The sequence below is a fragment of the Tachysurus vachellii genome, chromosome 23 (assembly GCF_030014155.1).
Source record: "Tachysurus vachellii isolate PV-2020 chromosome 23, HZAU_Pvac_v1, whole genome shotgun sequence".
Lineage (NCBI taxonomy): Eukaryota > Metazoa > Chordata > Actinopteri > Siluriformes > Bagridae > Tachysurus > Tachysurus vachellii.
This window is the reverse complement of record NC_083482.1, coordinates 16115764-16133403: the sequence shown is the minus strand read 5'-3', so window position 1 is coordinate 16133403 and position 17640 is coordinate 16115764. Positions and strand designations below refer to the sequence as shown.

Below are 17640 nucleotides of genomic sequence, written 5' to 3'. Positions count from 1 at the left end.
TCTACCATTCCCACACATATGAACACAGCACTTATCACTGTCTTCCTGAAACCAAACAAGGACCCAACACATCCCTCTAGTTATCGCCCACTATCATTAATCAATACTGACCTGAAAATTATCACAAAGACTCTAGCAACCAGGATTGAAACAGTTATGCATTCACTAATTCATCCAGACCAGACAGGCTTCATCAAGAACAGAAACGCAACAGATAATGTTCGCAGACTCTTCAACCATATCAATATCGCACAAAGACAGCCACAGGAAACCATAATGGCATCATTAGACGCAGAAAAAGCATTCGACAAGGTCAATTGGACATTTTTATTCACCACCCTCCGTAAATTTGGTTTTGGAAACTCATTCATCCAATGGATTACAACCCTATACACTTCCCCAAAGGCAACAGTTGTCACAAATGGGATCACTTCACCAAGTTTCACCTTGCACCAAGGAACTAGACAAGGTTGTCCACTCTCTCCATCCCTTTTTGCCATATTCATAGAACCACTTGCTGTAGCAATACGCCAAAACCAAAAAATTAAAGGAATTCAAGTCAACAAATCTCAACACAAAATTAGTCTTTATGCAGATGATTTATTATTATATTTACAAACTCCATCCCAATGACTCCGTGAAACATTCAACGTCATTAATGAATTCTCTAAAGTCTCTCATTATACAATTAATTGGAACAAATCAACTATACTTCCGCTATCAGGAGACGGTGTGGACTCTGCAATTCATGATCTCTCCTTCCCCTTTAACATAGGCAACATCAAGTACTTAGGTATTTCTATCTCCCCTAAGGAACAAGCTCCCACTTACACTCATAGGCCGTATCGCAACAGTTAAAATGAAGACTCTCCCACAGATTAATTACCTATTCTCAATGATTCCGACTACTCCGACAGACTATTGGTTCAAAAAACTAGACTCTCTCACCACTCAATTCTACTGGAAAGATAAAAAACCGAGGATAGCACTTACAACACTCCAAAACTCAAAACAGTTAGGCGGACTTGAAGCACCAAATTTCTTGCACTATTACCTGGCAAACCAACTACAGCACTTATATAAATGGACTCAACAACATACATATTCCAACTCATGGCTTGATCTTGAGCAATATCTGTGCTCCCCGAATTCAATCGCAGACCTTCCCTTTTTACCACAGTCAATCAAAAAACTAGATTTCTATAATAATATTACAATTTCAACAACTCTGGCAGCCTGGTGGAAAACCAATAAAATTATAAAATCACTTTTAGCACCATGTATATACACCCCAATTTGGCACAACCCTGACTTTCGTCTTCACAATGAATCGATCCATTTTCCTAAATGGCAGCAAAAGGGCATCACCCACCTCCACCACATATTTGAAAATCACAAATTTATGCCATTCACCTCAATTATCCAGAAATTTGAGATCGAGAAAGACCAATTTCTTCACTATCAACAGCTTAAATCTTTACTCAAAAGTAAAATAACTTTAACTAATACCTTACAGCCTTCTAAAACCAGCGAACAGTTAATGGAAATATCCAACCACCCAAGAAAACTCATATCTAAACTGTACAGACTCATCACTTCATCTAACCCCACAATTACCCTGCCCAAGGAAAAATGGGATATTGACCTCACGCTACCTTCAGACCCGGATTTATGGACACAGATCTGTAGAAACACCTTCAACATGACTACCAACACCAATTTACAACTCATACAATATAAAACCATCCATAGAACCCACATCACTCAGAGTAAACTATTTAAAATGGGACTATCTGACACAGATATCTGCTCACAGTGCACCTCTGGGAACACAGACACCTATCTCCATGCTACCTGGCTCTGCCAGCCCGTTCACTCTCTCTGGACTACAGTAACTAACACACTGTCTTCAATCCTGGACTGCAGAGTACCACTGTCTCCTAAACTCTGTCTTCTAGGAGTTATTTCAGATACCCCCATCCCTCTCAAATATAAAACCTCAGTCCTTGTCTCTCTAGCTGTCGCTAAGAAAATAGTCTTTCAAAACTGGAAATCGAAATCATCTTGTCATATCAACCATTGGACTAATCTAATCACAGAATTCATTTTGACAGAAGAAACCATTGCGCATAAAAATAATAAAAATAAAAATAACAGTGTTCCGTGTCGTTACGTCTTAATAGTCTTAATATATGCACTTCACAGTTTATCCACCAGATGTTCACAGATGTTGAAACTGATATGTAAATAATTAATAAGGTCTGAAATTACATCTGATTGCATCTGGCTTATATTTTATTTGTATCTAATTTTTATTTACTTCTATTCACCCTGTCAGCATGACATATTTTACTTGTCTGTTATATGTCCAAATATCACATAATAAAATTGTAAATCCTCAAGATGGTACCGTGCACAGGCGCAGCAGCTTGATGGTTTTCGGTGCCTTTTAAGTGTGTTTTTGTCTATTTTTCTGTATGCTTATGTTAAACCCAGCAGCACAAATCCCACATACAGCCAACAAGAGTTCTGGGAACTCAGTATAATCAGGCTGTTACAAATGAATTTCGAACATACCTGAGGGGATAGCCAGAACACCGGGGTCTCTATGGATCATTCTCAGCTCTTGGAGGCATTGGATGAAGAGGAGACACAGAAAGCAAAAGCATGTGAGGTATTGTTACAATTCCTAAGAATGTTTTAAGTAATAAGAAGTATTTAGTATTTCTGCTCAGTATGAAAAAATTATATATCATTACTAAAACTCTGTAATCATATGAAGATAGAAATAACTTTATTTTTGTATTACACTATTCACTTGACAATGAAATGAAATTATTTGTGATTTCAGAAAATGATAAAATGACAATTGAATTTAAACATTGTGTGTGTGTCAAAACGCTTGGCCTGTGTGTGTGTGTGTGTCTGTCTCTCTGTCTCTCTCTTAAACACACTGATAGCTTTATAACAGAAACAACCAAGACTACCAATAGCAGCACCAATAGCAGCACCAATAGCTGCACCAAGACCAATAGCTGCTCCAGAAACTGCACCAATAACTGCACCAACACATGCAGCAAAAGCTTTCCTTTTGTAAGCGGTGTTCTCCACCTGCAAATAAAAATAAATAAATAAATAAAATTTATTAAAAGTAAATACAGAATTTCACTCACCTAAAAAATGGTTTGTGGATATATTTCCTTTCTATAAAAAACATACACTGCACATGCAAAATACAGTTTACACAGAGATAAAATTATATCACAAATCAAACTTGGAGAATTTTCTTTATTACTCATTTTAAATTGTGTTGTAATACGTCTGTGAATCCTGATTCTAAGTCATGCTGCTCATTGTCACAAACGCGAGATAAAACAGACCCAAATGCAGGATAGCAAAAATAAGCGGGGTTTAATAACAAAAAGCCACAAAACATAACACGGACTAGAAACAGGACAACAAGACAAAACAACAGTAGATTCCACGCTGTACAAGGCAACGCGGCACAGATAAATAGACAATGATAATGACAATGGGAAACAGGTGTGTGGAAATGGGAGGAGCAGACAAAGGCGGGGCAGACACGTGACGAGGAACATAAACAAAAAACACATGGCCGAAGTCCGGGCTGAATCCTGACACTCATAATAATGGTTAAAAAAAAACACAATATTTATGGTATATAAAAATGAAAAAAGTCCACTTTCTATAGCAGTAGCAATTCAGAACAACAACGATAATCAGCAGAAAATTCTCAATCATAAAGAATATGAAGACGCTAAAATCTTCTGGCAAAAAAAAACAAGGATCAGCTCAGTGATTATCCAAGAAATCAGTTTATTGTTGTCCACGACCTGCAGGGAAAGAGAGTTAAATGAACTTGTTTACACAAAAGCAGACCAGTTTACTGTATGAACCTCCTCTAGTTTGTGCTTGTGGTGTTAGTGTAGTGTCTGTTTAACCTTTTACTTACACTAAACCGGCTCATGACAGAGACATTATCTGGTGGCGTTTCTCCTCCGAGGTGATTTATTACTCTATTCAGTGCCTTGTCATTGCACTGGGAGTTCAGCAGTCCCTTGCCTTCATCAAAGAGACAATCAACAGCAAACACGTCACTCCTGTCAACAGAGTGTCTGCTGTCTGGAGCAATGTAACCAGGATCAAATGTGTGGTGGAGAGACACCAGAATGATGCGCTGGTCTGATAGTCCTTCTGAGAAAAGAGAGAGAAAGAGAGAGAGAGAGAGAGACAGAGACAGATGTAACATTCATTCATTCATTCATCTTCTACCACTTATCCGAATTGCCTCAGGTCACGGGGAGCCTGTGCCTATCTCAGGCGTCATCGGGCATCAAGACAGGATACACCCTGGACGGAGTGCCAACCCATCACAGGGCACACACACACACTCTCATTCACTCACGCAATCACACACTAGGGACAATTTTCCAGAGATGCCAATCAACCTACCATGCATGTCTTTGGACCGGGGGAGGAAACCGGAGTACCCGGAGGAAACCCCCGAGGCACGGGGAGAACATGCAAACTCCACACACACAAGGTGGAGGCGTGAATCGAACCCCGACCCTGGAGGTGTGAGGCCAACGTGCTAACCACTAAGCCACCGTACCCCTCAGATGTAACATATAATTCATAAATAAATAAATAATACATTTTCCATAAAGAGGGCTTTCACATTTACCCTGTCTTTGTGAAGCTACATTATGTTTCTTCCTGTGATGCTTATGTTGCAACCATGACAACCACTTTTACCAGTTAGATTTTTTATTATTATTATTATTATTATTATTATTATTATTATTATTATTATTATTATTATTATTATTATGGATGACAAAATAATTCTCTATGTCTGGGGATGTGGAGGTCCTGTTTACTATAAAAAAAAATCAGAATTAGATATTTTTTCATACTTTTCCTTAGAACATCCTTGCAACATTATCATATCAATGATTGTGTGTGTAGAACGTCTCACATTCAATAAATAACATTCTGTTCTTGACATCAACTTGAAACTTGAAAAGTTTCCCTTTTTGTAAATGATTATTTCCAAAATCACAGACTCATATAAGGCTACATAAAAAGGTGTTTTGCTGAAGTGTGAAAGCAGATTTATAAATTCATTTATTTACTCGAAATTTGGTCAAGAGCAGCTTGAATGTCCGTTCCAGCTCGAGACACAATCGGTACAAAAGCTATGATGACGTCACTTTGTTCCTTCAAGGACACTTCATGTAGCTTCACTTTGGACTTGAGCTTGTCCATAAAGAGCTTGTGGGCGTTCATGGTGTTCCCAAGAACCATAATGAAGACACTGAGTGCTGGAGATACAGAGAACAGAACAAAAAAAATAATAAACAGTGCAATAAAGTCGTAAATTCATGTTCAATAGTTTATAAAACAGTGTAATAAGTCCACAATCAGTATAAAGAAACAGTTTACTGAACAGCAGCATGTTTTGCTTTGTACAGAATCGGACTGAGACATATGAAGAGACAGGAAGTCTGATAAAAGCCCTTTCACTTTCATTCTGTCCTTCATCTGTTTATGTAACACCCAGATTAACTGCTGTAAGAGGCTTGAGTGTGTACTGCTGCTGTGTCAAAGTGTTACAGATAAAAATCGTGACATGATGCTGTGATGAAGAGGAATTATTAATACTGTTGTGTTATTTCTCAAATATTGATCAGTCGACACACGGTATTGTCTCTAGATGAGGATTTAATACTTTATTGCAGGACATGGAATGCAGGTGCTACCTGTAGCCATAGTGTGCAACCCTAAAACTTCCTAACTCCGTCTGACGTAGAATGACTGACACCTGCCGTAGCCAATAGGAACACAGTGCCTGATATAACAACATATGATTGGTTCTTAGCAAAAGCCTAAGAATATTACATCCCCTTTTTCTAGATGACAAAACATTGCTGTTCAAATAACAAAAAAAATTCAACTACTATGTACCCAAAATAACATTAGTGTAAACAATTACCAGTGCTAACATATTGAAAGCATTTACATATACAACTATAATGAACAGTGTACATTCTTCAATTGAAAAGGGCAGCGATCCGCCTACACCTTTGTACATTCACAAATCCAGAATATCTCTGGGTTTTATCTGTCGTCCATATCTGGTTTTGTAAATGGTGGGTTTGGAAAAAACATCTGCGTGCCCAGGTGTATCTGAAATGTCATTTCCAGATGTTGTACAAGGCACATCATCAGCAGCACCTAAAGCCTGATTAGAGTCACTACTGTGCAGTTCTGGTGCACACAGGAGGTGGCGTCTGTTTTGTCGGTATTCCTGTCCGTCAGCCGTACGCACATGATATGTTCTCTCAGTCTTGGCTGCTTTGATGATGGTAGCTGGCTTCCAGTACCCTCGTTCCTGTACTCTGACTGCCTGTCCTTCCGTGAGCTGAGGTAAGGGTCTAGCTGATCTGTCATAATAGCTCTTTTGGCGCTGTTGTTTGTGCAGCCTTTTTGCTCTGACATCCTTACAGCTGATGACCTTTGGTAGGAGTTGCTGATTGGTATTGGGAAGGGTTGATCGGAGACGGCGACTCATTAACAGCTGAGCCGGGGACTTAAAACCATCAACTGGGCAGTTGCGATATTCCAGGAGACTGAAGTACGGGTCACTTTTATCAGCCTTTGCCTTTTCCAGCAACATTTTGGCAGTGTGCACAGATTTCTCTGCCAATCCGTTACTTTGCGGATAGTATGGGCTTGTGGTGGTATGTGTGAATTCCCATGCTTTAACAAATGACTCAAACTCGCCCAAACTGTACCGAGGGCCGTTATCTGAAATGACTGTCTCTGGGATCCCATGTCGTGCGAAGGCAGCTTTCAACTTGTGTATAACAGCGGTAGAAGTTGTGCTGTGAAGTCTGTCCAGCTCGAAATACCTGCTGTAGTAGTCGACTGTCACCAGATAGTCCTCATTGTTCCAGGTAAACAAATCAGTAGCCACTATTTGCCATGGCCTATCTGTGATTCTGTGACTGATCATGGGCTCTTTGGTGTTAGAAGGGCGATATGTGAGGCAGATTGAACATTTGCTAATGATGCTCAGCGCGGAGATTCCAAAATTCTGAGACGATCATGGGGCATTTTTTCTTTTCCTCAGGCCAGCCGTTTTGTATGACTTCCTTTAGTTTCTGAAACTGATGGTCTTTTTCTGTTTCAGTTCTAATTTCCCCCAGCTTTGAGTCACTGACAGGAAGGCTGCTGTACACAGTGTGCACCTGAATGTCCATGCCTTCAGTAAGGCTCATATCCTCATCAGAAAGTGACTTTCTTGAGAGCGTGTCAGCTACAGGGATGTCCTTGCCTGGTCGATATAGAATGGTGAAGTTGTACTTCTGTAGCTGAAGGATCATTCTCTGTAGCCTTGGAGGAACTGAAGCCAGGGGTTTCCTCATTATGGACTCCAGGGGCTTGTGGTCACTCTCAATGACAATTTGGCGGCCATAGATGTATTGATGGAAACGTTTACAGCCAAATAACACAGCGAAAAGCTCCTTTTCAATTTGAGCGTAATTGACTTCACTCTCAGAGAGGGACTTAGATGCATATGCAACCGGCCTTTCATCTTGCAGCAAAACTGCCCCAAGCCCGTACTTTGAAACGTCGACCTGTAGCCTGAGCTCTTTGACAGGGTCAAAATATGCTGACTGGGCCTGGTTCACATGTGAGCAACTCTTTTACTTTCCTGAAGGCTTTGTCATGGTGGGCATCCCAGACAAACTCACTCGACTCCTTCAGGAGTTGACGTAATGGTGCGTTGACATCAGCAAGGCCAGGTGCAAATTTAGAGAGATAATTGATCATACCCAGCACTGTCTCAAGCTCTCCTTTGACTTTGGGTGGCTCCATGCTTCTTACAGCAGCGACTTTTGCAGGGTCAGGTTTAACCCCTTCAGCAGTGAGTAGATGTCCAAAATAGCTCGCCTCTGTCACACAGATGACACTCTTTTCTGGGTTGAGCTTAACTCCTCTCTGTCTGGAACGCTGAAGCATTGCAAGTAGGTTCTCATCATGTTCTGCTTTAGATTTTCCAAAAATGAGAATATCATCAACAATGGCCATGACCCCATTTAGGCCTTCATACAGTATGTCTCATCGATTTTCCGCTCTAACTCATCTTGGGCTGAGATCAAACCGAAGGGAAGGCGTCGAAAACGGTAACGTCCAAAGACTGTGTTAAACGTAGTCAGTTTTGACGATTCCTCGGTGAGCTTAATAGCCCAATAGCCTGATCTTGCATCAAGAACGCTAAAGTATTGAGCACCAGCTAGCTTGCATGTCAAGTCTTCAAGAGTGGGCAATGGGTAATGAGGTCGCTTAATAGCTTTGTTAAGGTCCCTCGGGTCTAGACACACCCGTAATTTTCCTATGCGTGGTTTTTTCACTATAACCATTGAGTTGGCTCTGTGACTTTACTGATGACATCCTGCTTTTCCATGCTATCAAGCTCATCTTTAAGGAGGCTGCGTGGTGCGAGAGGAATACGTCTAGGTGGGTGGACTACTGGGGTTGCGTGTGGGTCCAAATGTATGGTACACTCACCGGGAAACAGTCCAATTCCTTTGAAGACGTCTGCGAATTCCTTTAAAACTGGCACTTCCAACTGTTTTTCTAATACAGAGAGTACAAGATTAATTAGACCAAAGTCTATACAGCCCTTTAGACCTATGACAGGAGGTGCAATTGTGTCAACCACATAAAATGTCATGATCATTTCAATGTCTCTGTGTTTGCATTTCAGGTCACATTTGCCTTTTACTGACAAGCGTTCTCCACCGTATCCAAACAGAAGGTGAGATGTCTGCTGTAAAGTGCATTGTGTACTCAACTTGGCATATTCGTGTATGGGAATGACATTGGCAGAGGATCCAGTGTCCAGTTTGAACCTGATTTTGAGTTGTTTAGGGCCTACTTTAATGTTTACAAAAGCCTGTTCCATCTCTGAGCTTTGTCCACCCTGTGTGACTGAATCAATAAACAGCTCATCATCACTCTCCTCAGTCTGGTCTGAGATTCCTTTGCTTATTGCATGTACAGTTTTCTCACTGCTGGAACGACATGCTTTTGCAAAATGGTTTAATTTGCCACATAATTTGCACACTTTTCCTTTTGCAGGACACTGAGATCGATTAGCGTGAAGATGCACTTTTTTGTCTGCACTGAGGTTGCACTTCTGTGTTGCAGATTCTCACTGAATTTCTTTGTGTGCTTAGCATTATGTTGCTTTGAAACTGCCCCTTTTTGCGTGTGACGAGAAACTGAGTGCACTGCATGTTCACGTGGAGTACTCGTACTATTTGAGATGGTTTTGAACTGTGCTTGAGCTAACTTGTGAGATCTAGCGATGTCTATTGCTTTTTCAAGTGTTAATTCAGAGCCTGCATTCAAAAGTTTCTCTCTCACTTTGGGTGAATGTATCCCGAAAACAATGCGATCGCGGACCATCTAGTCGCTATTTGCATAATTACAATCCTTGACAAGCAGACGCAGGTCAGTCACAAAGTGCTCGAAGGGTTCGCAGTCTCCCTGTATTTTTTCGTGAAATTTATAACAAGCAAATATGACGTTTGCTTTGGGTTCAACATATGCTGTAAAGCGGTCGTAATACGATTTTAAGACCTTTGCTTCGTCTGCAGACAGAGACCATGTATTAAAAATATCACGGCCTACATTTTCATCCTCACCCTTCCTTTTTAGGGGTCCGCTGATCATCAGCTCCGCATGCTGCTGAAACTTGCGCCATGCTTCCGGCAGGTTTGTTGCTTCTCAGTTCATCGGGACTCCAGAAGTATCAATTTTCGTTCAATCCGTTCACTGACACCAGGTTGTGTTATTTCTCAAATATTGATGAGTTGACACACGGTATTGTCTCTAGATGAGGATTTAATACTTTATTGCAGGACATAGAATGCAGGTGCTACCTGAAGCCATAGTGTGCAACCCTAAAACTTCTTAACTCCGTCTGACGTAGAATGACTGACATCTGCCGTAGCCAATAGGAACACAGTGCCTGATATAACAACATATGATTGGTTCTTAGCAAAAGCCTAAGAATATTACAAATACGTGTCGACTATTTAAATAAAACAACATGACCGAAAGCGTTTGATTCGACAAAAACTGCAGTAGTTTTCACAGAAAAAAACATTTGATGCATTGTAGAGTAACGTCACCTTTCTTTATTTATTCAATTACAGATTTTAACATCTGTAGATTTTAAACTACTACAAATGGCCACGTGTATATTGATAAAACCTGCAGAAAAAGTGCTAAAATTCAACACTGTCATCATTTCTGCTCTATTTTACAGTGTTCCGTGTCATTATGTCTTAATAGTCTTAATATATGCACTTCACTGTTTGTTATCCACAAGATGTTCACAGATGTTGAAACTGATATGTAAATAATTGATAAGGTCTGAAATTACATCTGATTGCATCTGGCTTATATTTTATTTGTATTTAATTTTTATTTACTTCTATTCACCCTGTCAGCATGACATTGTTTACTTGTCTGTTATATGTCCAAATATCACATAATAAAATGGTAAATCCTCAAGATGGTGCCGTGCACAGGCGCAGCAGCTTGATGGCTTTCGGTGCCTTTTAAGTTTCTGTATGCTTATGTTAAGCCCAGCAGCACAAATCCCACATACAGCCAACAAGAGTTCTGGGAACTCAGTATAATCAGGCTGTTACAAATGAATTTCGAACATACCTGAGGGGAAAGCCAGAACACCGGGGTCTCTATGGATCATTCTCAGCTCTTGGAGGCATTGGATGAAGAGGAGACACAGAAAGCAAAAGCATGTGAGGTATTGTTACAATTCCTAAGAATGTTTTAAGTAATAAGAAGTATTTAGTATTTCTGCTCAGTATGAAAAAATTATATATCATTACTAAAACTCTGTAATCATATGAAGATAGAAATAACTTTATTTTTGTATTACACTATTCACTTGACAATGAAATGAAATTATTTGTGATTTCAGAAAAAGATAAAATGACAATTGAAATATGTTCATTTAAACATTATGTGTGTGTCAAAACGCTTGGTCTGTGTGTGTGTGTGTGTCTCTCTCTCTGTCGCTCTCTCAAACACACTGATAGCTTTATAAGAGAAACCACCAAGACTACTAACACTAGCAGCAATAGCAGCACCAATAACAATAACTTCTCCAGAAACTGCACCAATACCTGCAGCATGTGCTTTCCTTTTGTAAGTGGTGTGCTCCACCTGCAAAAAAAAATAAATAAAAAACTGATCAATACAGAATTTGACTCACCTATCAATCTATCTAATAATATATCTAATATATATATATATATATATATATATATATATACACACATACACACACACACACATACGTGTATATATATATATATATATAAATAAATGATGCGAATATGAATATGACAGTACAAATATGACAGTTTACACACAGATAAAATTATATCACAAATCAAACTTGGAGAATTTTCTTTATTACTCAATTTAAATTGTAATACGTCTGTGAATCCTGATTCTCAGTCATGCTGCTCATAATGATGGTTAAAAAAACACAATATTTATGGTATAAAAATAAAAAAAAGTCCACTTTCTATAGCAGTAGCAATTCAGAACAACAACGATAATCAGCAGAAAATTCGCAATCATTAAAGAATATGAAGAAGGTAAATCCTTCTGGCAAAAAAGACAAGGATCAGCTCAGTGATTATCCAAGAAATCAGTTTATTGTTGTCCACGACCTGCAGGGAAAGAGAGTTAAATGAACTTGTTTACACAAAAGCAGACCAGTTTACTGTATGAACCTCCTCTAGTTTGTGCTTGTGGTGTTAGTGTAGTGTCTGTTTAACCTTTTACTTACACTTGACCAGCTCATGACAGAGACATTATCTGGTGCCGTTTCTCCTCCGAGGTGATTTATTACTCTATTCAGTGCCTTGTCATTGCACTGGGAGTTCAGCAGTCCCTGGTCTTCATCAAAGAGACAATCAACAGCAAACACGTCACTCCTGTTAACAGAGTGTCTGCTGTCTGGAGCAATGTAACTAGGATCATATGTGTGGTGTAGAGACACCAGAATGATGCGCTGGTCTGATAGTCCTTCTGAGGAGAGAGAGAGAGAGAGAGAGAGAGAGAGAGAGAGAGAGAGAGAGAGAGAGAGAGAGAGATGTAACATATAAAATCATAAATAAATAAATAATACATTTTCCATAAAGAGAGATTTCACATCTTTGTGAAGCTATATTATAAGTTTCCTCCTGTGATGTTTATGTTGCAACCATGACAACATGATTAGATTTATTATTATTATTATTATTATTATTATTATTATTATTATTATTATTATTATTATTATTATGGATGACAAAATAAGTCTGTATCTCTGGGGTTGTGGAGGTCCTGTTTTCTAGCTTTATAAAAAAAATCAGAATTAGAATTTTTCATACTTTTCCTTAGAACATCCTTGCAACATTATCATATCAATGATTGTGTGTGTAGAACGTCTCACATTCAATAAATAACATTCTGTTCTTGACATCAACTTAAAACTTGAAAAGTTTCACTTTTTGTAAATGATTATTTCCAAAATCACAGACTCATATAAGGCTACATAAAAAGGTGTTTTGCTGAAGTGTGAAAGCAGATTTATAAATTCATTTATTTACTCAGAATTTGGTCAAGAGCAGCTTGAATGTCCATTCCAGCTCGAGACAGAATCGGTAAAAAAGCTATGATGACGTCACTTTGTTCCTTCGAGGACACTTCATGTAGCTTCACTTTGGACTTGAGCTTGTCCATAAAGAGCTTGTGGGCGTTCATGGTGTTCCCAAGAACCATAAAGGAGACCCTGAGTGCTGGAGATACAGAGAACAGAACAAAAAAACTAATAAACAGAGCAATAAAGTCATAAATTCATGTTCAATAGTTTATAAAACAGTGTAATAAGTCCACAATCATTATAAAGAAACATTTTACTGAACAGCAGCATTTTATTATTATCAGTCTGATAGCATGACAAGCTTACAGCATTTGACAGATGACTTTAGAGTGACTTGTATTTTCTAATTGTTTTTAAGCAGTTGAGGTTTAGGGCTTTGTGGTGGTGCTGGGATATAAATGTGCTATTCAAAGCTAAAAAGACTAATAAACATTTTCATATTTTTGCATCCACATCATATTATTCCCTGTTAAGTGGTCGCTGTGGGCCGCGGCACACCACCGCTAGGAGATGAGGCTGCATCAGGTTCATTGTAACTTTTAAGCATTAAATCCTCTAAATACACGGTTATGTTATATATTGTTTGAAAGCTTAGACTCTCAGGATTTTAATAAGCCCACACACAAAGCATAATATGATTTATAGCAGTCAATAAAAATATAATCAAGTTGATAGTCACCTGAACTAGGCGGCGCTAGTTCAGTTTGTTTACTTACTTTTAAACTCTTCCCTTTCTTCACTGGGGTAATATTCTCCAAAACAAATATTTTTCATAAATCCCCAAGAGTCCAAGGAATTGGAATATCTAAGCCTTTTAATCCAAAACGCTTTGCTAGCCTCAAAATAATTACGTTTCTGACCGAAAACTGTAAACAGTAGTTCACTTCCGTCCATTCTTTCGGCTCTCACGTCTCATTGGAGGCTTAGAAAACTACAATTCGGTGTCATTTTTGTAGTCCAGACTCTTAGGAATCAAAAATGTCCTTTGCTTTTTGGTCTTTTGTAAAACAGCAGAATCAATAGTCTTAAAAAAATATACAAAATGGCACTATAAAGCCACAAACAACCAAAAAAAGAAAGAAACGTTCCAGAACACACAACTAAACTACATGGGGAATTATTTGCATAGCATGATAATGTATTATTCAGGGCTGTAAATTAACACTCTTTACTATTTACTGAACAGTGATTCAGATCATTTTCTTTCCAGCAATGACAATGCAAAAATTCAAAGGCTGCACAAGCATTACATTACAAATTCATCAGCAATGCTAAAAAGTATTTAAAAGTTAAAAGTACATACCACGAGTCATCATGAAGTCGAATTAAAGCCGAAATAAAGGTTTGTTTGGTGCTTTGTACAGAATCGGACTGATAGGTATGAAGAGACAGGAAGTCTGATAAAAGCCCTTTCACTTTCACTTTGTCCTTCATCTGTTTATTTAACACCCAGATTAACTACTGTAAGATGCTTGAGTGTGTACTGCTGCTGTGTCAAACTGTTACAGATAAAAATCCTGACATGGTGCTGTGATGAAGAGGAATTATTAATACGTGTCGACTATTTAAATAAAACAACATGACCGAAAGCGTTTGATTCGACAAAAACTGCAGTAGTTTTCACACAAAATAAACTTTTGATCCATTGCAGAATAACGTCACCTTTCTTCATTTATTCAATTACATGTATCTGCATCAATCTGTAGATTTTAAACTACTACAAATGGCCACGTGTATATTGATAAAACCTGCAGAAAAAGTGCTAAAATCCAGCACTGTCATCATTTCTGCTCTATTTTACAGTGTTCTGTGTCATTATGTCTTAATAGTCTTAATATATGCACTTCAGTGTTTGTTATCCACCAGATGTTCACAGATGTTGAAACTGATATGTAAATAATTGATAAGGTCTGAAATTACATCTGATTGCATCTGGCTTATATTTTATTTGTGTCTAATTTTTATTTACTTCTATTCACCCTGACAGCATGACATATTTTACTTGTCTGTTATATGTCCAAATATCACATAATAAAATGGTAAATCCTCAAGATGGTGCCGTGCACAGGCGCAGCGGCTTGATGGCTTTCTGTGCTTTTTAAGTGTGTTTTTGTCTATTTTTCTGTATGCTTATGTTAAACCCAGCAGCACAAATCCCACATACAGCTGTTATGTTGGTCTAGGGGTATGATCCTTACTTGGGTTGTGAGAGGTTCCGGGATTTATAACAGCTTGTCCCGAACAATTAAACACTGTTCATGTACTGGAAATCAGGTGATGGTACAGGTTAGGGAGTGTTGGTAGGTTGGAGAAAAAGTTTAAGTTGTGGGTTGTTGCTTGTTGGACAGGAGTAATAATCGTGACTTTGTTTGGTTTAAAAACCTTTATTGATAACCCCACTGTGGAGTTATTTGACAAATGTAGAAAGGATGAGTTACTAACCATCGCAAGTCATTTCCAAAATCCGGTAGCGAGATTAAAAATGTGTGGAATCGTTTGCTTGAATTAAAAATTCTGGTTGTGTCGAATTCAGACTCTGTGTTAGTTGGGGCGGAAGGCATTCCTAGTCCTGATGTAACTGATAGAGAGAATGTGCGAAGTGAGCCGTTCTCTGGAACTGGCGCAGAGGATGAGGTTAGGACCGGCCTGCCACTGCTTGATCCGTTCACACCTGTTTCTTCTGGTTCCAAGAGGGATACGAGATTAAAAGTTCAGATAGCTCGTTTACAAATGGAAACTCAAGAAAAAGCGGATAAACGACAGGCTGAATTAGATTTGCGCCTTTACATTTACATTTACAGCATGTGACAGACGCCCTTATCCAGAGCGACGTACATAAGTGCTTAAATCTCTAACATTGAATACATTAATGCTGGCTCACTAAGTTACATACTTAAGATACCATGAGTTTAAAACATTTGTTCAAAGTTACAATGAAAGTCTCAAAGGTGTTTTAGGCGTACCTTTAGGTACGCACACTTGAGATTGAGGCTGAAAAACAGGTTAAGATGCGACAATTGGAGTTAGATGCCATGAAAATTGTTGGTGGTGCATCAGCCGCGCAGTCAGTTCCTCCTCCTCAAGTTAGGCCAGCTCCTTCTGCACATGGGAGTTTTCTCTGTCGGAAAGAGCGACAGAAAAGTTTGTATCCAGAAGGTCTACCTGCTTGCTGTGTGAGGATCTCGGCCTAATCCACCTGGCCTGTTGTCTACCTGCTTGCTGTGTGAGGATCTCGGCCTAATCCACCTGGTCTGTTGCCTACCTGCTTGCTGTGTGAGGATCTCGGTCTACTCCACCTGGTCTGTTGTCTACCTGCTTGCTGTGTGAGGATCTCGGCCTATTCCACCTCGTCTGTTGTCTACCTGTTTGCGGTGTGAGGATCTCGGCCTACTCCACCTGGTCTGTTGTCTACCTGCTTGCTGTGTGAGGATCTCGGCCTATTCCACCTCGTCTGTTGTCTACCTGTTTGCTGTGTGAGGATCTCGGCCTACTCCACCTGGTCTGTTGCCTATCTGCTTGCTGTGTGAGGATCTCGGCCTACTCCACCTGGTCTGTTGTCTATCTGCTTGCTGTGTGAGGATCTCGGCCTATTCCACCTGGTCTGAGGCCAATATTCGGTGGCTGACGGGAGCTAAAGGACATTAGCTAACTGCGTGCTAATATGGATGCCTAGCTGGTTAGCTGTGTGGTTCTACTTGGAATTTTGACAGTTCATTGCATCAAAGTAAGTGTACGCCACTCTGGAACAAGGTTTTTTCGTTGGCTTTTTGACTTTGTGTTCTGTTGAACCATGGATATACTCAAACTATTTTGCATTCTCTCCGTATTTTTTTCATGTCTCTCAGTTCCTTGCGCAATCAAACAAAATGGCCTTGCTTATTTAGGCAGTAAAACAGACAAAGTCTATTCAAATGATAGAGACTCTGCCTCTTTAATGATATTACGGACTTTTGGGTTAATGCCTGACAGATTTTCCATCACTCCGGTTCTGTTGTCATGTTTTATTATGAGAAAGCTCATTAATATTATTGCATTACCCAAAAAACTGCATACAACTGTATTGTTAAAACAACATTACTGTACTACCTCAGATGTGCTCTGTCGGGCCTTGATTATATTACTGCTTATGATCTCTGGTAATGTTCATGTCCACCCTGGCCCTTCTTCTGATGTTCTTTCTAGTGTTTTCCCTATGGATCATGTGGCCTCAAATAACATATGCGTTGATGATTTTTGTAATCGCCATAACCTTTGGTTTTTGCATGTAAACGCAAGAAGTATATTACCTAAACTGGACCAGCTTAAAGTATGGGTTGAGAGTTCTAACCCTGATGTTTTAGTGATTACTGAGACATGGTTGTGTAACTCTATTCTCTATCCTGACCTGTATTTATCTGGTTACAACCTGTTTCAGCAGGATAGGTCATTTTTAATTTTCACTAAAGACTATCTTCAATGAAGTATAGCCCTGGCAAAGTCTATACCTAAACAGTATGATCATCTTGTTCTTAACATGAAATTATCAAACAGTTTTTCTTTATCTGTGGCTGGTTGCTATCGCCCTCCATCTGCACCAGCATGTACCCTAGAGGCCTTGAGCAATGCTCTTGCACCTTTCACTAGGTCCGAGTTGATCATACTTGGTGATCTAAACTGGGACATGCTTAAACCCCCTGAGAAAGTTGTACAACAATTTGATTGCTTAAACCTTCATCAAATCATAAACCTACCTACTAGATATAACCCAAAAGGTTGTGATAATGCCACACTGATAAATGTTGTGTTTACAAACGCCCCACACATGTACCTATCGGATGTTTTTTGCAATGATCTTAGCGACCACTGTTTCATTGCCA

General features: G+C 39.2%; 1 protein-coding gene across 11 annotated transcripts in view; it reads right to left on the bottom strand.

Moving 5' to 3' along the window:
* LOC132838595 (uncharacterized) overlaps positions 1 to 17640 on the bottom strand; it is a 79137-nt gene that overhangs the window by 3279 nt on the left and 58218 nt on the right. For 4 of the 11 annotated variants that reach the window (XM_060859012.1, XM_060859013.1, XM_060859009.1 and 1 more), the window contains 9 exons: positions 12732 to 12920; positions 11927 to 12168; positions 11253 to 11292; positions 10774 to 10821; positions 8599 to 8667; positions 5157 to 5345; positions 3974 to 4215; positions 2988 to 3111; positions 2578 to 2625 (listed from right to left, as the gene is read on the bottom strand). In XM_060859012.1, coding sequence (XP_060714995.1) covers positions 2578 to 2625; positions 2988 to 3111; positions 3974 to 4215; positions 5157 to 5345; positions 8599 to 8667; positions 10774 to 10821; positions 11253 to 11292; positions 11927 to 12168; positions 12732 to 12920 — 1191 coding nt within the window. Of the gene's footprint in view, positions 1 to 2577; positions 2626 to 2987; positions 3112 to 3973; positions 4216 to 5156; positions 5346 to 8598; positions 8668 to 10773; positions 10822 to 11252; positions 11293 to 11926; positions 12169 to 12731; positions 12924 to 13500; positions 13793 to 14084; positions 14230 to 17640 lie in introns of those variants that run through there. The other 7 variants (XM_060859011.1, XM_060859010.1, XM_060859006.1 and 4 more) reach the window with 7 other exon arrangements.